At 38.8% G+C, this 23,409-nt stretch overlaps 1 protein-coding gene across 1 annotated transcript in view; it reads left to right on the top strand.

Moving 5' to 3' along the window:
- The first annotated feature begins 1,267 nt into the window (after positions 1-1,267).
- CD226 (CD226 molecule) overlaps positions 1,268-23,409 on the top strand; it is a 38,428-nt gene continuing 16,286 nt past the window's right edge. Inside the window, exons 1-3 of the mRNA XM_077809079.1 lie at positions 1,268-1,407; positions 1,694-2,023; positions 20,661-20,993. Of these exons, the coding sequence (XP_077665205.1) occupies positions 1,362-1,407; positions 1,694-2,023; positions 20,661-20,993 (709 nt within the window). The 5' untranslated portion in view covers positions 1,268-1,361. The remainder of the gene's footprint in view (positions 1,408-1,693; positions 2,024-20,660; positions 20,994-23,409) is intronic.

The raw sequence follows: 23,409 nt of genomic DNA, 5'->3' as shown, positions 1-23,409 counted from the left end.
ACAACTACGGTTCTATTGCTGGACATCACAGCATTAAGTGTAGAGCTATACCTAGAACAAAAACTCCTGTTTGCTATTCCTGTTCACTTGGTCATGAGTTTACTTGGCAAATGACTTTCACTCTTCACTCCAACCCTTCACTAACAAGGAGCGAATAACTTCTCACCAAGTTCATCTACCTCCAAGTATAGCATCCACAGGTATGCACTCTAAAACTCCCATTTGCCACTCCTGTTTGCTGTTATGGTCAAAATTTTGTGGCAAGCTGAATCTAAATTAAACTTTGGCCTAAGAAGGAGAAATGTGTAATGCCAGTAGAACGAGTCCCAACTCAGATTCCCAATTCTATATAGGTTCTTATATCACACCCCTCACTATGGTATCTGAATGTGAGGAGGCCACTTGCTAGCCTATAGCCCATAGTATTAAAATCAAGTCCCAATCCTTAAACAAGATGCAGAATGAGCATTTCAAATAATCAGGTGTTGCCCTTTCTCTGTTCTGCGATATATTTTTGAGTAGAAAACAAGTGAAACCACTGGGATTCAAGATATATCTCTAGATCAGTTCTGTGACAGTCACAGGACCACTTATACTCAAGGGTAGTCTGTGGCATTGCTTTCCAGTTTAAACTACTGTAGAATGAAACCATGGAAATTCAGTTTTCTTTGGATACAAGAGGAATTTTATTAGCCTGCACAGATGAAAACTAAGGATCCCTATATCAGTGGCTCTCAACGAGGGGCACGCGAACCCCTGGGAGTACACAGAGGTCTTCTAAGGGCTACATCAACTTATCTAGCTATTTCCCTAGTTTTACCAGCAGGCTACTGACATGTAAGTACAATATTTATATTTCAATTGATTTATTTTATAACATGGTAAAATGAGCAAGTTAGCAATATTTCAGTAATAATGTGCTGTGGAACTTTTGTGTATTTATGTCTGGTTTTGTAAGCAAGTAATTTTTAAGTGAGGTGAAACTTGGAGGTTTTTATGCAAGAAAATCAGACTCCTGAAAGGGATAGAGTAATCTGGAAAGGTTGGGAGCCACTGCTCTAGATCACCCAAACATCATCATCCACATTTTTAAAGTTCTCTTGGGATTAGGAAACTTTTGTTTCAGTGAATTTTGACAGACATTTAGTGCATCTGATGTGAATAGCTGAACTATACGGTGAACCTGATTGCCTATAGATGGGGCTATTGTTTATGTGAAAGTAAAAGCACATTGTTTCTTTCTAGTGTCTCATTTCAAAAGTAAAGACTTCAGTGATAACAGTCGATTAGGAAATAGAATATTGTGAAGGGAGTCTGAATAAAGCTGTATCACATAGTAATCTACTCTAGTGTTCTCAGAGATGGACTATCTTGCCTGCCTTATTGTTGTTCTCCAGTTATATGAAAGTAAGATTGCTTTCTTTTTCGTTGTTAATATATGTTCTTTTTTTCTTGAATGACGGATATAATCAGAATTCATCAGTATTTATGTGTGGCTTAAATAGTTTTTCTGAATGCCTTAAAAGTTAACGGTTATAAGTAATAACACCCATAAGGATTTTGCTGGGCCTGTTTTTGTGCTGCCAGGCTTTTCAACATCTCAGATATTTTGCTTGATCTTAGTATGTTAGCTCGCTAGTTGTATTTAAACTTTGAAACTACAATTAGTGCTAACGCTGTGTATGTGTTTCAGCCATGGGGGAAGGAAGATTTGTGGATGCAACTGTAAAACTCACCAATAATATGAATCTGGAATGCATCTATCCAAAGACAGCTAGTATAACCCAGATGTCCTGGGTTAAGAGTATTGCAACTGGCAAAGAAACTATTGCTGTCTCCCACCCATTGTACGGTGTGCATATTGAAGACAAATATAAAGACAGAGTTCGCTTTATAAATGCTTCTTCAAGAGACAGGTCCCTAAATTTCATCAAGACCACTGAAGCAGACGTGGGCTTGTATTTATGCTCCATAACTTTCTCAGACGGAGTTTGGGAAAAGGTGGTACAGGTTATCCAATCAGGTAAGTGAAACCTTTGCTATTTTATAAATTGCTGGTAAATGTAAATATATACAAAGTTAGGAAAGATCTGGGCTCTCCTTTTGGTAACAGAATTTGGTGGATGATTCAGTTGCTCTGCTATGTGGAAATGGAGTAATTTGGAGATTGCTTGCTACCATTTCAGAAAATAATTACATTGCCAGGGATCCAAGTTAGGGGTGCTCAACATATATCACAAAGGAGAAGAGCTGAATGTTTGAGGGAAGACATCACTGCAGTGATACAAATTTATTTAATTGCCATGACAAGGGTTTAGCAATGACAGGGTTTTAGAGAATATTGCACATTGCAACATCAGTGAGCCATTTCCATTGGGAAATAATATCTCATGACATTGCAACCTCACTACATGTATGAAATTAGCCCTTGTCGCCAACGTAGATTGTACTTTTTTGGGGTACGTGCTTTTGGGTCCACACTACCTGGTCATCAGTCCTTCTGCCCCAGGATTAATTCCTTTAGAAGCTCTTCAGAAACAGAATGACAGAGTAATTAGCCATTTAGGAATGAAGAGACTACAAAAGGGAGACTGTTAGGAAAGGGTAAAAAACAAACAAAAATCCCTCTCTCCAAATGGACATTGTTTAAAGTCGGGGAGAGGAGGAAGTCATAGCCATGTTAATGAAAGTCTGTACAGGAGAGGGAAGGGGCCCATGTGGTTTCACCTATCCCTGTAGTTGCTGACTGTTCTTATTGTTTGCTTTCTCTCCTTGCCCCTGTGGGAGAGGAAAGCTGGAGGATCCTTTCCTTCTTGCTGTGCCCTGGAGGTGGGAGCAGCAAGGTAGTTGTTTGTTTGGCTCTTCTGTCAAGACTGCCAGCAGTGAGGACGCTTAGTGCCAGTTAATAACATCTATCTACTAGGAGCTGGATTACAAACATAAATTCATTTTGTGCAGGCTATTGAACAGCTTTCAGAAGATAATACATTTTGGTCACTACTCAACCTGGGCTACATTTGAACTGCTGACCAGTGAAAGTCTGTGTCCTGTTCCAGACGGTTAGAGCTACTGTGGTAAAATTTGACTCTTCGTATCTCCATTTTAAATTTTTTTTTTGGTATTTCCCTCTCAGGCAATGATGAGCTGAAAGGAGAATTTAGCCTCTAACAGTTGGAATCCAGTAGCTGCTAGTGGGACACTTCCTTTTTAAATTCCATCTTCCTTTCCTGCACTCTGTCCTCTATCCTTCATTTATTTCAGTATCCTTATAAGTTTAAGTTGCAGTTGTAGTCAGAGTTAGCTGTATAAAAATGATATTTGGGGGATCCATATTATCCCACGGTGAATATTCTTTCACGTTAATCCCAGGTCAAATATGAGAGAAGACTTTTCTGACTTCCAGGCTCAGCCTGAGATCTAAACACCTGTATTCTCTCTACCTCTCGCCTTTCCTCCAGAATGAAGATGTTGCACTTGGGTTTAAGATGACACTTTTGTTGAGGTGGAATCCAGGTCATCCTTCCCTACCTATCTTAGCTCTGTCAATTGTAAAAACTTCTCTTTGTCAGCATAGTGACCAGATGTGGGGAATGAGAAGATGCTGTTTTTACACAGTTACTTTCCTGACTAAAACAACACTTTTAAAACTTGCTAATTCTGTTTCTTTCCCCCCTGCCCCAAAAGTTGTTTTAGCTAGAGCAGAAATTCTGGGATGGAAATGACTATACCTGTTATGTAGCCATCAATCAGTCTACCAGGTGAGGGGAGCATTTTTTCCCCTGAAACAAGTATGGGGATTGTGTTAGCAGTCTGCCAACAGCAGGGAAGGCTTCATTAGCTGCACCTTGCACCTGTAACAGTCAGTCATTGATAAATCCAGGGTGGAGCTCCATACTTACCCTCGCCAATGGTTTCCTTCAGTGATATCCCTGAGTAGCGGCTTTTTTGTTCTATTTCTCTTGTTAGATTAGGGGTCTTTACTGATCTTCTAAAGAGACCAAAATGCAAAGTTAAAAGGTTCTGGAGGGAAAGACAATCCTTCTTTGCTTGAAGGATAAGAGGGAAGATTTCCTAAGGGCCATAGGGACCAAATGCTAATTTGAGCCTTTGAAAATCTTCTCTAAAGCCACAGAACTTTTAATATGGTTTATATCACTCAGCCTAGAGATTGTTTCTAAAGGCTAAACCAAACAATTAGGTCCCCTAAAAATAGTAAATATTTTCAGTTTTAAAAGTGATTTTAAATAATATCTGACTGGTACATTTGACTTTCCTAATCCTATTCTTTTAATTAATTGAAACACAGGAGGTTTAAAAAGAATTGTAATAGAAACCAAAGAGCAGTGGAAGGAAAGTTTGTGGTCTCTACTCTTTCCTTTGGTGAAATGTCAATATGAAAATATCAGTGATGACACCAGCAAACACCTGAACATTTTTTTTATTAACTTCTTGTGATACTATTTGCAGAGCTTAGGAAGTGGTTTTTACACGCCATCTATTCCAGTATTTCATTTAGCAAGTTGTGAGGCACAGATATGTAACCCTGACTCCAGCACATTGGCTAGCAGTGCCATTTACAGAGAGACCAATGGGTCAGTGGCCTATATCTGTATTCAGTTCTTGCATCCCACACACACTGACCCACCACCTCTAACAAATAAAAAGCCAAAACCAAACAGAGGTCTAGCTGAGACTTGTTGGACTTACACCCTGACAGACTAAAGACTACAAGAGTCAGAAGCTCTTCCTTGTAACTTTTTACCTGTCTCCAAGCACTGGTTCAGCTGGCTAAAGTAGCTACCATGCCCTAAAACCAGAACAAGCACCGAGTGAGTCATGGAGAGTTTTCAGTTTGTGATGGTGTAGCATGGAATTAATGAATTTGGGAGATCCTGCACCTAAATAGCACAATGTTCAGGGCCTGAATTGGAAAGAAAATGGTGCTTTTGGTTAAGGGGGGACTTATTACAGTCAATAAGTACCTACATGGGAAACACACATTTGACAATGGGCTCTTCCATCTAGCAGAGGCAAGTATAATGGCTGGCAGTTAACCACTGGAACAACTTACCGAGGATCATGACTGGATGATCACAGCCTTCTGGTCTTGGAAGCTATTAATGGGCTTCAGCTACTTGAGATGCAATGTACAATACACAGTGCAGATGTTCAAAACATGATCATAGGTACCTTGGTTGGTTCCCTCTCAGTGATATTCAAATACACCCCGGGATAGTGCCAGATTGAAGCATAGGCAAAAATCTTGGTGCACCTAAGAGACTGGCATGAGCCGTGCGATGATGTCAAAATCTAAGTTTTCACTTCAGGGGAAAAGAAAAAGATTTCTAGGCCTTGAATTGCAAAGAGAGGTTTGAAAACTTGAAAAGATACAGTGCTGTCTGCCTGCAGACAGTGTTCAGCAGAGGGAGGACCAGCAGTTGTTAATCAGAGAGAAAGCCACCTGGCCTCAGGCTCATACTCCTGACCAGGTTAGGCCCTCACGACTCTGGGAAAGGGAAAAGGTGCATGGATAGTCAGTGAGGAGGCATGGTTGTCCTGTTGGGCTATGTGGGATCCACCCCTTGGTAGGGCTCAGATGTCCCACTAGCTTCCACTTCATAGCCATGAGAGTTCAAAGCTTACTTTAAAACAAAAAAAGTAAAGAACAACATGGCTGTCTCAAGAAAAAAGGGAAAAGGTTGGTGACCCTTTGTGACCAATCCCAATTTGAGCTCTGAGCAAGTCTACCCTTTCTTGACAGGGATTTCCCATAAAATCTAAAAAATTAAAAGTGGAAGAGACCTATAGGTCCTTCGCTCCATCACTCTGCCCTTTCAGGATTGTGCCCAGATCTGTATTTTTGAGTGCTTTGGCCAGTCTAACTTAAAATTCCTCAAGAAACAAGGCTTCCACCTCATTCCTTTGGGAAATTAATCCACAGTATAATATCTGCAAATGGCATCCCCTTCACATATATCAGCAAATTATAAATCCCAGTTAAAATTGCAGCCGTTGTCAGAGGTAACTATCTAAAAATGATATCATGAGGTTTGGTATGCTCAGTGTTAGGGATTCCCCCCCCCCGCCATTTTAGCGCTTTTAAAAAAATTTCTTCAGATGTTCTCTTTAATCTGCCAAGAGAGAGAATAAATGTCACATAGAAATAACTTTTTTTTTTTCATTTAGAAAAATTAAGCCTGGGAATAAGAACAATTGTGTGAATTATTTGCTTCCCTAAAGGTGAATGTAAACATCGGTCTAAATGGAATGAACTGCCTTACCACTGGAGTCTATGCCTTATAACTTTATTCTACCACATGCATTAAACAATTAAAAATAAGATAGATAAAAAAAATAGATAAAAGATATCTATCACAGCAAGATCATAGCAGAACATTTTCTGTCAGTTATATCTAATTTTATAGATATAAATATATACAATCGTGGAGTCAATGAAGATAGGATGATCTGGCAAATAAAGCACTGAACTATAATTCAGGAGACCTGAGTTTTAGTCCCAGCTCTGCCACTGACCAGCAGTATACGATCTTGAGCAAGTCACTTCCCCTCTTGCTTTTAGTTTCACATTGCTGTGTTAGTTTTTCTACTTTTAATATGGAGATAGTCACATTTGACTTTTTTTCTAAAATGCTTTGAGATTTATGGATGAAAAGTGCTATATGAGAGCAAAGTATTATAGTTCCCTCTGTTTTGCTTCATGTCCTGCAGCATAAATTCCATTATCAAGTAACTCTGAGTACCTGTAAAAAGATAGCTGTTATTGAGGCAGTATTCTTTTATTCACAAATCTGGCCAATATATCAGAAGGTTTCAGAGTAACAGCTGTGTTAGTCTGTATTCGCAAAAAGAAAAGGAGGACTTGTGGCACCTTAGAGATTAACCAATTTATTTGAGCATAAGCTTTCGTGAGCTACAGCTCACTTCATCGGAATGCATTCATCTGTAGCTCACGAAAACTTATGCCCAAATAAATTGGTTAGTCTCTAAGGTGCCACAAGTCCTCCTTTTCTTATATCAGAAGGGTCACTTTAGTAGACATTTGAGGCTGTTTTTGAGTAACAATGACTTCATGAGTTAAGATTTTTGTTAAAATTTGTATTTTACTGACTTTTAATGGACATCACTTTTCCAAAAGGCTTAGTTTCTTTGTTCAATTGGGTATTTTGAAGTTTTTATACATTGTCTGCAGACATTATGAACCTCACTTCTTCTATTTGTTGGAATGACAGATCTGGGATTTTGCAATAAGCTCCATCTTTATGAAATACAGTGAACTGAATGAGATCTGAAGTTTTACCCAAAAAATATTTTAAATTCTTTTTTTTTCCCTTTCAAAAGCTGTATTTTCTATCATTTTGTTAGGCATACTCTACATGCAAAGTTTCATCTGTTAAACTAAAGGTGTGATTTTTATACTAATTTTATTTAAACCACTATAACTTTTTCTGTGTGGGAACTCTTAGATCAGTGGAAACTTGGCTTATATCAGTTCAGCTTGCAGTGGTAAACTTACAGGCACAAGCTAAACTATATAGCCAGTTTTAAACCAACGTAAGGGGTCCACAGAGTTTTGTTTTTTAACTAATTTATCTAAATCAGATTTTAAACTTGCACAACTTCTGTGCACAGATAAGCCCTAAGTGTCTTGGATCATTCTTTATAATAAAAAAAATATCAACAGTACTCTATTCAGACAATTCTCAGGCACTGTAGTGCATCACTTAAATTCCAGATTAGTTAGAATGGAAGAGAAGTGTTCTACAGAAACTGTAGACATAATTAAAATCACACATAGTCTAAGTTCTATTTGAAGATTGTGAACAACTGTTAGGCTAGTACTGAGCCAGCATTACACTAACAGTATTGGATATGGATTCCTTTCCTTGCTGTTATCTCTACCATTGTTGGTGGAGCTGGTTAGGAATTTTTTGGAAAAAAAATTTCTGTTGGGAAATGCCGATTCATTGAAACTGAAACTTTTCATGGAAACTTTTCAGTTCTCCCCCAAATTTTAAAAATTTCATCAGGAAGGTTGTTCAGATCCAGCATTGGGAGGTATGGGAATGGGGTGAAGAGGCCAGGAGAAAGAGAGACCCATCCTAGAATAGCCAGTAGTTAGTTAGCATTAGGACACTCACCTGGAATGTGATGGCAATACTGTTTTAGACTTGGTTTTGGTAAGTAGTGAGGACATTAAGAAAGAGCTAGTTGTAGAAAATAACCTTGAATCACCAATTGATATAGCTGTGAAAAAGGCAAGTGTGAGGTGAGGTCTGTCCAGCAGAGAGAGGGGGAAAGTAGTAATACCTTTGAACATGGCATCTGGAATACTGTGTATGGTTCTGGTCACCCATGTTCAAGAAAGAGGAATTCAAATGGGAACAGGTACAGAAAAAGGCTGTACCAGGATGATCAGGAGAATGGGGAGTCTGTCTTACAAGGGAAGACTAAAAGAGCTTGGCTTGTTTAGTTTAGCAAAACTAAGGCTGAGAAGGGGATATTATTACTCTCTATAAATATATTGGGGAGGGAGGTAAAGGACAACCTAAAGAACAATTTTTGCACAACACTAAATGCATATACATTTGTTATGAGTACCTTTGGAAAATAGAAGGTTTCTAACCATGAGAGGAGCGAGGTTCTAGAATTACCTCCCAATAGTGTTAGTGGGGGCAAACAAACTAGCTAGTTTTAAGATGGAGCTTGATAAATTTTATGAATGGGATGACATGATGGGGTTGCTTATCATAGCAGCGGGACTGGAATCGATGACCCAGGAAGTCCCATCCAGGTCTGTGTGCCTATGGACGTGGGAAACTCTGGTTCAAGTCCCTGCTCTGCCAGATCTGGAATAAAAACACATACATGTGTGATATAGAATCCTCGTTTTTCTAGTCAGCCCTATCTTATACTCTGTAGAGGCCTTGAGCTGGATTATCCTCTACCTTGCACCTTGGATAGTAGGTTAACATCCAAGCAAAGTGAGAACAAAGTCAGGGTAAATTGCTAACATTCTGATTTGGTGGCATTTTACATCCACTTTGCACTGGTATAAATGATAATGCAAGGCTCAAGGCAGGACTCCTGAGGATTGTCATTGAGTAAATATGGCAACAAGTAGCTAATCTGTTGATTGTCCACATTCATTTTAGTTGTATTTGCTGAAATACTTAAGCACCAATTATAACTACTGGCATTTTTAGTGTAAACACCAAATATGTTGTTTAAATATGTGAGTGAAGCATCTTTAAGTGGACGAAATAGTGAACGTCTAGAATATTACTGTAGAGACCCTGATGGTACATTCTGTCTTTATTTGATTTGATTATACAGGGCATTTGAAAACTCTAGTGTCCACCAGGAAAACGTTTGCCAGCTCTGTGTTATTTTTGTGATAGTGTGTCTTGCTGTGGTCTGAGAGTACACCAAGCTGTTTAGAGAAGTTCTTTAAGGGCCTTTTTAGTAGTATTCCTGTCTTGTGTGAACCGCAACCACTTCCTATTACCCCAAAAAAACCACAAAGAAAGCTCCATTAATATGCCACAAATTGAGCTGAATGTAGGGAGTTTGCCTGTCCCATATAGCTATGTTTCAGGCGTTCTTCCTGCAGCATACTCAGCACTGTACATGTTTGCACTCTGTTAATGTTTGGGAGTTTTTCTTTAGGACCATAAAGGCTAGAACTGCCCCAACCACCCTAAATGGAAGCTTAGATTCTGCAGATGCTGCTGAATTTCACTGGGAGAATGCACTTTGACCCCTGCCAGGTCTATGACCGATTGCTGGATATTCTGAAGTCAGTAGATGAGCTGATAAGGGATATGAAGTTTGGTATATCTACACTTGTAAAATGTAACTCAAGAGGTCACAGAGTAATTTTTGCTATTACATAAATAATAATGATTAAAAACTAACAAAATCCTCATCCAAAAGACTTAATTAAGCTAAAGTTTAGATTGTAAACACCTAGGAGTTCTGGAAGGAAAGAAAAATTTAGACCATTTAAATAAAAAAACAAAATAAAGACAAGAAATTCTAAGACAATGATAAACTGAAAAGAATCAACAAAATCAAGCATCTGAAAGTATGGAAAATAGACAGTTAAGATACCACAAACAACCATTTATATGTCACTGTACTGTTGCCAACCCACCACTCAAAATGATGAGATAATCATGCCTACACGCTGCATCTTCCACACAAAAGTATGAGGCACCTACTCCCATTCTCTCACCTGGAACGCACCATACTCATGTTCACACCACAAAACTCCTACATTGCATCGCCTACGCAACTGCAGACTATCCTCTTATTCACCTCTTTTTGAGAAACGGCAACATCAACGTCTTGTTTCGTGTGCTACACATACACACAAAGACCTGTCCGATGTCATACTGCTTTTCTCATACAGTTGTCATTGTGGAAATGTTACAGAGTCTGAATCCTGTATATCTAATTTACCCATCTACGTGTACTTAGGAGTTTTTTATGTTGTACTTATCAGTATGGTATCTAAAATAGCACAAGAGCCCAGAAAAAAAATTTTCTTTCTCTCTAATCCTTCAGACAAAAGAACATGGATTTGTGCACTTGATTATTTATTTTAAGGGCATTTATTTTTGTGGGTGGAAGTTACTGAAACAGTAGGTTCTACCATCTGATCTGAATGACAGCTGGCTTGGGCTCAGCCTGATCATTCCTGATATCCTAGCACCAAAAGTGTTCTGTTCCCAGTGTTGTGTTATTCCTGGGGAGAGCAAGGCATTCGCTGAGGTACTGCTTACCTAGGTTCCAGTGTAACAAGTCTTTTGTAGATTAGGACCAAGCCTTTTAAAATTCTTTTTTTGGAAGAGTCCTGGGAGCCTGTGTCATTTAGAAAGCACAGGTGCTCGATGCCTATGTCAGCCTTTGTTGCTAATGACTTGAGCTGCTGTGAGGTGTACTCACTCCAGTTTTTTTGTCTTGATTGACTCTAAACTCAGGTAAGAGTGAGTTAGAGTAGTTCTGTCTGAAGATGATGGAAACAGGAATGACTGTGGAGACATTAGGAATGACTGTGGCACAGCCTTCTGGCTAAGAGAAGGTGTAAAAAGATTCGCTTTTCATTGGCAGCCGGAGTTTCCTCAGTGGCCAGGCTCACTGCAGGTCCAGATGGCTTGCTTGCCTTTCGTCATGTGGTTTGCTCTTTACACAACAAATCTGATAAGACAGAACTCTATGGGCATAGTGGAGTTCAAGTATATTTACTGAATATAAGCAGTGTGCAGGGCCTTTCTAACTGTATACACTGCTCTAGTTCTCTGGTTGGGTTCTTGGGGTTTCTAAAACATAGAAAACATGGTTAGCACCACTAGAGTATTCAAGGTATTTGAAGGGATAGTAGTCGATTCCTATACACTACGCCTTTGTTATTAATCTATGTATATCCTATTACTTAAACAAAGTGGGCTTCTTAAATCTGCAGTCGAGGGAAGAGTTTATAACTTAACTGTCAAGGCATACAAGGTTTAAAATGAAAACTAGTGGTAAAACCAGAGACATCCTTTTATGGTGTGTGTCCAGAGCAATGGTACATAGTGATAGAATTAAAGTTGCTTGGGGAACTTTCATTGCTTATTTCAAAATATTGTTTGTACGGAAAGTTTAACCAAGAATTCCCAGTTTCTTTTCTTGCATTTAGAAGGTAAAACAGAATCATTGCTCCTTTCCCCAAAGCACTCTTATTTTATGCTTTGAACTGAAAATGGAATATTCTGTTTATGCCCAGAGTTACTTTAAAATCTCATGATGTGAATTCTGTACGTCACCTGTTATGTCTTGGAAAAAGTTTATTTGAGTGCTCTCTCTGAAAGAGAGTAATGCAAACAGAAATAGTTTTTAATTTGTGACTAAATTTGTGCTTCAAACAATCAATGACAATAGATTGTTTGTCCCAGGGGGATACATTTCCTGATCAATGCTAAATATGAGAGGAAGTTTATTAATAGTGTTTCAATGCCAGATGTACCTATTAAGTATTATCACATTTTAAAGAGTGGTATGCTCTGCTCTGTGATAGCAGAGAGAGAGAGAGCAATTGTTCTTAACTAGTGCAATTATACACTGACACTAAGCACTACCTTCTAGATTACTGTTCTTATGTTTGCTTAAAGCAGTACATGATATATATTCTTTACAATGTCCTTATTCACCTTAAATAACATTTTTTCAGCTTATCTGTGCCTTACTATGGAATGAGGTTCATAGATTTGTAGTGAAAAATTATCAGCCACTTTCAGTAGCTGGAAAGCAGAGATGATCCTGAGGGGCCTTCTCTCCTTATCTCTCTCTTAGATGTGAGCTCCCAAGGGCAAAGGACAGTGTGTGTCTTCTACAGTGCCAAGCATGTTAACAATTAATAAAAAAGAAGGAAGCGGCTCAGACCAAACGAGGCTGCCCTTCCTAGAGATCTGGTTGTTAATGGCTTCCTTTTTGCTGCTTGTTTTCTGGGGGTGGGGGGTGCTACAGACTGAAAGTACACCATTTCCCTTCAGTAGAGGAGGTGGGGGAAAAGAAACAGGTGGAACGAACCCATTTCTCCTCTTAAGAAGAGGCTCAGATTGTGAGGAATACTCTTTTCGTCCTCTTTTTGCAGGCAGGAGACGTCTAGGGCTAAAATAAGCTGTGAGATCCATCACTCTTCTATTCCGATACTTTTGTCTACATACAGACTTGCACTGATTTAATTAAACAAATTTCAGGTTAAACTAGTACAAAAGGCTATGTGGAGGGATTTAGTTGTGGAAGAATATGTCCTCCCCTGGCATGCTCAGGTAAAAGGGTTCATTCAAGGGGGAAAGGAATGGAACATACATAGGAGGCAAGATATCCTATAGTGAGCAAAGTGTGCAAGACAGGTAATTTGGATGAGTCTTTCCAATGATGGAAAATATTTTTTGTAATGGCAACTGAAATAAAGTTTATTTATAATGTATATATATATAAAATAATTTATTCCTCTTTGTGCAAGTGTATTGTTGTTGTTTTCTAGAAATCCTGAATACAGTAGTTTGCACAATTTTTTATTGTGCAGTGAGGGAGAGTCCTTTCATCTCCAGGCTTTTGGTTTTCATGTGCCGTTCAGAAATCATTGTGCTAGAGTCTTTACAGAAAATCTCCGTGGCACCCTAAGTGGGACATCTTTTTCTAATTATGATAACATTGCCAACTCTGATCCTTCTCTTGAAGAGAAGGATCAATGTCCCAGATACTTGTGCCCGGCTGGAGACCAAATGTCCTGCTATAAAGGATGAAAATAGGCAATCACTTTGGAAAATATATGGAAAAACAATGTAGCTAGACACCTTGCAAATATGACAGTATCTTGGTAGATTCCTTAATTAGATCAGTTCTTAACTCTAGCTGTAATATTATTGGTGCATCTACACAGGAACGTGGTAGAAATTATTTTCACATTTTTAAATGAAAATGTAAAGCGTAGCACAGGAGAACTTTGCATGATCATATACATAGTGTAGGGAAATTGCCATTAGGAAACTTGAAGGTTTTCAGCCCTGAAGTTCTCTCAATCTCTAGGTAGACACGAAATGACAGTTGGAACTGGAGAAAGCAGTGGCAAGATTGCCTAGATGATAAAAGGTCATGTAGTTTCTTTATGTATTAGTTCCACTTTTTAAAACTGATTTATAAAAAACCCTCAATATTTATTCATTAGGAACAACAGCATATGGAAGATTGCTTGAAAGAAGGGATATTTGGAAGAAGAAAATGGGATGTTATTGTTACAGGTATTAGGATATAAGACCTCAGATAACCAGGCTCAATTAGCTTATTTAACGAAGTATTAGAAAGAACAACACAGAAAAGTTAATGTTACTAATTTGAAGAACAGCCTTGCAGCAATTGTGGATTTTTTTCTGTTATAAAGTGATTACAAAACTACTTTATTTTTAAACCATACTTGTTTATACTGTGTCTGTCGCTTTCTTCCCTTTTTTTTAGCTTTGATATAATTTATAACCAGTACTCAAGAAACAGAACCAATCGTATTTTTCCTAATAAGCACATTTATTTTTAGTCAAATGTGGCATAATGTATTAACATATACACTAGTCCTGTACCACTGCCAAGCACAGAATTAATGTCCCCTGCAGATTCCCCCTGCCATCCGGGCCCCGAATAATTGATTCTGACGGGGAGGGGAAGGGAAACTTCAATTACACCTTTCACTGACCAGGGGCTGATGTGGCACCCGAAAAGAGGGCAGCTGACTCACAGGCTGGAGCAGCCAGCCACAGAGAGGGAAGGGGCAGAGGCTGCCTTCTTCACAACGCCACGCCCGCAGGGCCAGGTGAGGAGGCATTGGATACGCGGGGGGAGCGGGGGAGAGACAGACAGACAGCATGGCACATGGGGCTGCTGAGTGGACGGTGTCACGCAGACCGGCCTAGTCGAGGGGACAGACTGGGGTGAGGGCACAAGAGCTAGTGGGGTGACAACATTGAGCCAGGGGCTGAATGTGAGGGGGTTCAGGGCCACACGGGACTGGGTAGGGGGATGCAGGGCCATGTGGGGGGTGGCTGAATGGGGACAGGGGCAGCTATGCTGGCTGAATGGGGAGTGGGTTGCAGGGACACATGGAGATGGGCAGATGAGGCTAGGGATCAGTCAGGGTCTGCATGGGCAAGGCTCCCCAACTCTCTAACAATCCCACCCCAGAAAAAACCTGTTCCATACTTTTCCCAGCCACACGCAACAACCCTCCAGGTTCACTCCTAGGCTCCTTCCCAGCAATTACTTCCCTCTCCCTTAGCTCCTCCATTACCTGTGACTCCCCCAAGCCTTTGCACTATTTCTGAAGGGTCTAGGAAATAGGTTTCTGTATTATAGTTTCAATGAATTATTACTCAAAATTTTGCATTATTATGCTGAGTAAGGAATCTGTTTGTCAAAAAACATTTCCTGAATCTTTTTTATTGTCTGTGTTGTTACAGACATACTTGCTGACAGGTATTTGAAATAAATTAATAAAATACTATAATTGAAACTGGCGTGATTATATTTTGTTATTTTGACAAATACGGAGAATTTTATAATGTGTGCAGAATTTTTAATTTTTTGGCTCAGAATTTCCCCTAGGAGTAATACAAGACACTGGAAATTTTCCTTGCTTAGCATAACTGCAAAGCTTCATGGGAATCTGGTTCATAGGCTAGCAGTATGAAATGTGAAGGTTGTTCTAGGCATAGCACATTCTTAATTTTAAGGCTGCTGTCAAATTATATCTTTTTGAATATATCTATGTATATGACAAAAAATTATTTATTTTACCAATTATTATTCCACAGCATTATACTGCTGCAACAGCAATTGAATTCACCTTGGCTTAAGCATATAATATCTGCACTATCCACCATTACCTCTGTAACACCCAGTAGCTTAGATCCAAAGCTGTTTTCCCCCCTTTCCCTAAAGAATAAATGTGATTAATTAAATTTTGAGATAATTGATTATGGATATTATTACATAAGGCAGTGGTGGAGGGAAGTGGAAAGTGTACAATGGTAACTTAAAATATTTAAAATTATGGAGCTGGGTAATAGGCTCCATAGAACAGACTGAGAAACATTGTGCTGGGAAAATATACCGCATTTTATGACTAATCTGCAGAATGAACCCAGATAGGAGATGAGCAAAGTGTGAGGGGAACTATAAATTGGGACGCTGGACTTCCAGTACTTCAGTGGAGTCCACTGAAAGGAGCTTACCAGTTAATATTCTTTAAATGTCCTAGATCCCCTTTCCACTGCTGTCTCTAAAGATGAGCCTTTCTTTTGGCTAGTGTGACAACTAAACAGTATAATTGGGAATTTAATAAGGGAAGAAGGAAATGGAGATGAAAAGTACAGTAAAAAACACTGGTGATATATAGGTTACTCTTATTTATCTATCTGGAATTAAGAAGCTTAGTATGAAACAACCTGCCTTATTTTTAATAAGGAGGAAACCTGTAACATCTGGAAAGAATCAAAATAAAATGAAGGATTGTACAGTGCAGATTCAAAATTGAAATATTTTGTTGGTAGCTCTGGATTAGATCAAAGTAAAACAAGAATCCATTAAAAGCATCCTCCTTATTCTTGGCAGAGAAGGGAGAGGGTGTTTGGAGTGAAGGCTGTGTAATGGTTTATGCTAATCAAGTGGAACCTCGGAACCTGCTGAGGTTCCCCCATATCTATTTGTCTTTGAAAAAGTAAGTAGGAGCAAAAATAGCTGCAAAATTGTTGTTACCCACAGGGATGTGAAAAATATGAAAAAGTAATTTGTGAAGGTGCCCCTGATCCCTACCCATTGGCAGTGTAAGCACACTGATATTGACTGTTAGTGATGAACTCAGGTGGAGTGCTCCCCACAGCAACCGTGTGCACTCACGGCTTGACTTAGATTGCCTGTTGCTAGGCAGAATGTGCGCCTGCCAAGCATCAGCCTGCATCACCCTGCCTGAGTGTATATGTATGAACATAGCAATAGTAATAATTAAGTTTTCATCATAGGATCTCAAAGCACTTTGCAAAGGCTAAGTGTCATTATCCTCATTCTGCAAAGAATTAAAATGAGACCAATCTGGGAACAGATTTCAGGGTACTAGAAGAGACTCAAGAGAGCTATCTATTGGATCCCATTGTTTCTCTAATCAGTTGCGAAATTTTCCAGCACCATGCAAAGCAAAATCTAAATGTATCCAAAAATAAACTGGTCAAAATAGACAAAGCAATGTGCAAAGCCACAAGAATACGTATGTTATCATTATGCATTTTCTTTCAGTTCACTGAGCTATGTCTATCTCATGTTGGCAGGATCGATGTTTAAGGTTACTGTAATTGTCTTTCTATATCAAAAATTTAAAAAAAGAGTTGTGTGAAGTTTATACAGTAAAGTTAAACTCAAGAACGAATATAAGGTTTACAAGACTGTAAATCTTGAACTAGTGCAACTTGTGATAAGCAGTAATAAAGTCATATATACTGACTTTAAAAATGAATGAAAAACTAGCTGGGAGGGGGAGAGCCTGATGTCTGAACCATTTGCCAGTGAAGAAACCAAAATTAGGTGGGGTTGTCCAAAGAATGAGAAAAATACTAGAGCTGTGCAGGAAACAGTTCTCTCAACCTGCAAGAATTTTCAAAATTTTTAAAAACTTCCCCATGTCTGATCAGAACAAAAAGTAGGAATATTGAAAATTTTCAGAAGCTGAAAATCTGATTTTTTTTTTTAGATCAGATCAAAAAAATTTTTGTTTAGATAATTTTGAACCATTTCATTTTGATTTTTAAAACTTTCTTAAACTATAAATTAACTTTTTCAATTCAAAACAAAAAGCCCTTTCAACCCTACACCTGGAACTTTTTGTTACAGGATGTTGAGAATAAATACTGGAATCCCTCATGCCAGCCAACTTCCTGTTGCAGAATTTGAGCTTAGCTGTTCGTCCTCTTAAACCCTAGCAATTAAATTACATTGGTTTATATCTATTTACATTTTCAAGGCTACCATAGCAAGAAAAATGGCTAGAGACTTTCAAGAGACAAACATAAAAATTTTCTTTCACATTTCTAGTGGCCTCAAACCATGGAGAAGGGTCCATGGCTGCAAGATATGAGGAGACTAGAAGATAGCTCTGACTGTGACTGAATTAGTTCCAGCATTAGCAGGGAAAAACTTATTCAGAGAGTCTAGCACACTCATCCCACACAAAGCAAGAAGTAAGTATATAGTGAGATGTGCTAAAAAAGAAAGTTGTTACATGGAGGAGGAGGAGGAAAGTACTGAGCTAATACCCGTGTCAAGATAAAGAGAGCTAATTAAATAAAACAAAAGCTCCAAATGTGCAGTATTTTTGATCCATGTATTGGGAGCGTTTAATTAGAAATATGTAGGCCTGATTCTCCACTACCGTGCACCTTCTGGGATCACCTATACACAGTATGTGTAAAATACTACCGTGTCAGAATGGCAGCGTTTTACACCCACTTTCACAGGTTTAAATGACTGCAGATAGGTTTTATTCTACAGTATGTTGCCCTATGTATAAATGTGAGAGAGAGAAAAGTAAAGATTATCATTTTAAAAATAGAATGTGACTTCTTCCCTGTTGGTAATGCTTATGATGAAATGCTCAAACAGCTACATATTGGCAAGGAATTTCAGTGCTATCCTTATTTGTTTTGTTTTTTAAAAATATGTTTGGCTATTATTTTCATTTTCTTCCTATCCTAATATTTATTATATCAAAAATAACCAAGTTAATGTAATATCAAGTCTGAAGTGCACAATATCAAATATTTAAGTGCATACAAGTCTGAAAATATAGGTCTAAGGTCCATAGCCACCTTAACTCTATTCTTCCTGTGTGTATTGTAATAGGATCTTTTATTGTAAAACAGTATACTGCTGGTAACTGTTGCATATTATTGGGCCACTAATATAATATGAAGAAATAGCACTTTTCATAAAGTCATAGATGTAAAGACCAGAAGGGATCATCTAGTCTGACTAAGCATAGTGCAGGCCAGGAAGACTTCTCTGAATTAATTCTGAATTAATTTGAACCATATCATGTCTCTTAGAAAAACATCTAATCTTGTTGATCTTGGCAAGTTGTTTCAAAGGTTAATTACCCTTCTTGTTAAAAATTTGCACCTTACAGGATGAATTTGTCAAGCTTCAGCTGCCAGCCATTGGATTTTGTTATACCCTTTCCCATTAGAGTTCTATTCATCACATTTCTATTCCCCATGAAGGTACTTGTATAAACTCTAAAAAAGTCACCCCCTGTATCTTCTTTTTGATAAGCTACATAAATTGAGCTTTTTGAGTTTTTGGCTATATGGCATATTTTCCAATTGTTTAATCATTCTTGTGCTTTTCTCTGAACCGTCTCCAGTTTTTCAACATCCTTCTTGAAGTGTGGACACCAGAACTGGAGACAGTAATTCCAGTAGTGGTTGCAACTATGTCAAATGTATAGGCAATATAACCGCTCTCCTCCTGCTTGATATTCCTATATTTGTGCATCCAAGGATCACATTAATCCTTTGACCATATCATTGAACTAGATGCTCCTGTTGAGCTGCATATTGACCATGACCCCCCCCACTTCCCCCAGCTTTTCGGAATCACATCTTCCCAGGATAGAGTCCCTCAGCCTGTAAGTTGGGCCTCCATTCTTTGTTCCTAGATTTATGTATTTGCATTAGGTCATAATAAAATGCAGATTGTTTGCTTGTGCTCTGTGTATCAAGCAATTTAGATTGTTCTCTATCAGTGACCTGTTCTCTTCATTATTTACCATGTATGGGGTATGCTTTGTATGAAATATCACAACCATATACGAATGATGAATCTGGTGGTTAGAAGGTGCTACTTTGAGGTACAGTGTAAATTGCCCATTTACAATAACATTATGAGACCTGTCAGTTAGCCAGTTTTTAAACTACTTAATGTGATTTTGTATTATTTTGTTTTACATCACTCTCCCGCATATGTATGTTAATGGTATCAAGCGCGTGCAGAAGCTTGAGAAACGTATCTTGAGACAAGTTTCTGAAGTGAACAAAGGTAATATGGGATCCAACGCTTCAGTCCTTACCACCAGTGGAAGTTGAGTGCACTGAGCACCTTGGACTGCTCCTTTTACACTAACTTGATTTCCAACCTCTTTCAGCACCAAATGTCTCCAAACAAGACAAAAATACCTATTGTCATTTAGGAGTTACATACATCCAAAAATCAATGTTAGAAACCAAACTGTTATTGAGTCCTCTGAATGCCAAGATTGTTTAAAGTTGTTCTAAAGAAGAGGAACTTTTTTTCTTGCTTTGTTTATTTATAACCAGCTAACTATTTCACTCCAAAAACTACTTCTGGGCTAAGAAACTTCAGCAAGAGGATTTTTAAAAAGAATTTCTTTTAAGAAATTTGTGCAACTGAGAAGTCAGTTTCTTGAGCTGATGGTAACTAAAATAATTCATTTGGGGAGTTACTGACCTTTCACAGGACAGTCAAATGTTTAGCTATCATGCAAGTTTTTCCTCAGTGGGCGGTCTGAGATTTTTTGAGGTGCTCTGGGGCTGTGGTTGGGAGAACTTCAGTTCATTAACTGGTACCTTATGTAATCTGATAAATGTAGATTTGGAACTATATAGGGGGTTGAGTTTTTAGTACATGTGCTGAGAGGTCACAACAGGCAGGTTTTTATTAATCTGAAAAATAAAAATTAATGTGACTGAAAAACAGACTTTTAGAAGGAAAGTGCCATCTGAATCTTAACTTGATTGTTACTATAATTTTGTTGTGGCCGGGGATTTATTCAACGATGTGGGTAAATGGGTAATGCATTAAAAATAAACTTGAAATAATATAGTGTGTGCACATGTGTGTGTGCATATATATATAATGTGTTACCTTTAAGTATTTTAAAATTACCAGAGGTCTTCAAACATCCTTCTGTTCTAAGCCAATTTAATTAGTATTAACATGAAGTATTAGCATATAGACAACAGTATTTCTTGGAATAGATTGTTGCTCTTAAATGTAACCTGTATCCATTATAAACGCTTTTTTTGCTTTCCTTTTAACAGATTCTTTTGAGGCACCTGTGCTGCCAACCAACCACACGATTACTGAATCAGGGGGAAATGTGACGCTTAGATGTCCTTACAGTGTTGGAAGTTTGGTGCAGCAAGTGATGTGGGAAAGGATTAAAGCAGATCGGATGGATACCATAGGCCTGTGTAACTTGTCAGAAGGGAAAACCTATGGTTCAGATTACCAGGAGCGTGCAATGATAGACTGTGCTACTCAGGAGAGAGACATTCTTGTCATTCAAAATGTTACAGCTTCTGACTCTGGAATTTACCGCTGTCGTTACGGTGGAAACAAAACCCATGTGATGAGCTTGACTGTCACTAGCGGTAAGTGAAGGGGCAGATGGTTTCACAGATGGGAACTCTTTGAACTACTGATGTTTCCCCCCTCATGCACAAATACTTGTAACCGCTAAGTGGGCTTCTCTGATGTCACATTCAAACTAGCAGTGTGTCATAAATAGCAGAACGTGGTGGTTACTATGGCTTTCACAAGGCTGGGCTGACTTTGAACCTGGCTGGTCTCTTTTACAGCTGTCTCAGGGAAACGAGTGACTGTGTGGGAGTGAGAGAGAAGGTGAGAGGGGTGGTTTGGAACAGGGGAGAGTAGTGGGAGAGAGCTGCATAAGGCAGGGAAGGGGAGTCTCCAGCTCCATTCAAACTGCACCTTGGGAATTTTCCAGTGTTTGTGCCCTGGGGCATGGGTGCTGGAACAGTTTTTATAGTGGGGGTGCTGAGTGCCATTGAACCAAACTGTCAACCCTGTATATGATGGAAACTACTTCAAGACAAAGGGTGCAGCACCTAATTCCAGCACCTATTCCCTGGATTGCATTATGCTGGGTTCCAGAAGTGTGATGCACTCTGAGTTGTAAATATCTGGGAAGCTCAAGAGTGCAGTTTGTCTGGAGCTGCAGTATATCAAACATGGCTGCTACAATATGCAGGTAGGTACTTGTTTATTTATATATATTTGTTGTTTTGGATATGAATATTCATCCTATCCGTATTGTAAACTTCTAATGTAATGCTTGTGAAACATGCCAAACTGACAGCTACACTTGCTGAAGTCCACTCATTATCCTTGGAATAGTCTAAGCATACACCAAAACAGTGCAAATTCCCCCACATTGCCCAGGTGAAAAGATAGCTTGGCCACCCCAGCTCAGTGGTGGGCAACCTGCAGTCTGTGGGTCGCATGCAGCCCATCAGGGTAATCTGATTGCAGGCCACAAGACATTTTGCTGAAGTTGACCATCCGCAGGCATGGCCCCCTGCAGCTCCCAGTGGCCACAGTGCGCCATTCCTGACCAACAGGAGCTTCAGGAAGCAGCGGGCCGCCAGGACATGTTGCCCACCACTGCCCTAGCTTCTCTACTAATAGTGCTGATGATATAGGGATATGGCCACCACCACACTAGTAAATAAGATGAACACCACAAAAATTATTTCTTCTAGACCATTGAAGAATTGTTGTGTGATAGCAACCAGGCCTGGCTTCTCACTGGCAATCTGATAGGAAATGCTCCATGTTCCATTATCAATGCACAGAGCTATCCAGCTGACAGTGTTTTGCATCACTAAAGGCTATGGATTGGGATCTCACTACCTTGTCTCAGAACTATATAATGTAGATACCACATGCAGAGTAAAAATTCAAAATAGGAATTTCTTTTTTTGGTTTTCTTTTAAGAGCTAGTCGATATTCATATAGTCTTTTTCATGCTTAGAAACCTATCCACTGAATTTACAGCCAGGAGAGAACACAGTGCAAAGTGTTAACTATGATGTACGTGAAATTAAAGACAGTACATGTGAGAATATGGAAACATTTTTCACTGATTGCTTGTAACAGTCTCCGTCTTCCTAACCAGAAATCTAACCATTGCGAAAAATTTGATATTTTCCTGTGTATATGTGAACTAACTCACATTTTATTGCATTTTCCATTCATCCTGATACTGGAGAGCTCCTTTGATGGTCCATTCTAAATAATCCCGCTACAGTTTTGATTTCTACTTTAAATATGCTTTGAAGGAGCTAAGGCTCATTTTAGGTTGTTTTGAAAGGATAACTCCTCTTGTGCCTTCCGAATTTGACTCCTTCCATTCACGTTTAAGTCCATGCTGTTAAGTACCTTTAAAAGTACTGTTTTTTTCTTTTTCATCACTGAGTGTTCTGGATATTCAACATACATCCTAGGACTAGAAGACTTTCTTTAACAGAAGTAGTTCCTATGGCATGGAGTCTGAATCCTTTCAGAAGGTTTCATCCAAAGGGTGGTTATTAGGGGGTGGAAACATGGGAAAATAAACTGGGCATGTTACTGTGGTGCACACCTAACCTGTTGTTGAATGAGAGGGGGAAGGGAAAGAAGCTTTTGAATCTTGAATTTCTCTTGACTTTGACAGTTTTAGGCATCCAAGTTTAAAAATGTTGACCTTATACAATAATAATCAAATAGGCTGGAACCTGATGAAGTGTCTAGCAAAATTCCTATTGACTCCAAGTGCAGCAGGACACACAAAGCCCAAAACAACAACAAAAAAACCCCAAACAATAAAAAGGAGCAGTCTACCCCACCTGTTAAAACGCCCTCTTCCAACCTAAAGATTATTAACCTTCTATAGCTTCAAAGAAATCCTATAAATCCCTGACAACTTTGACATTGTCAGTGTACATTTGGTTTCTCTTTCTAACAACTGTTGTTAGATGGGAAAAAAGTTGAAAGACTGTGCCTACA

This window comes from Eretmochelys imbricata, chromosome 2, assembly GCF_965152235.1.
Source record: "Eretmochelys imbricata isolate rEreImb1 chromosome 2, rEreImb1.hap1, whole genome shotgun sequence".
In the NCBI taxonomy this organism is placed as follows: domain Eukaryota; kingdom Metazoa; phylum Chordata; order Testudines; family Cheloniidae; genus Eretmochelys; species Eretmochelys imbricata.
The sequence above is the reverse complement of the archived record's forward strand: the minus strand, read 5'-3'. Positions and strand labels throughout refer to the sequence as shown.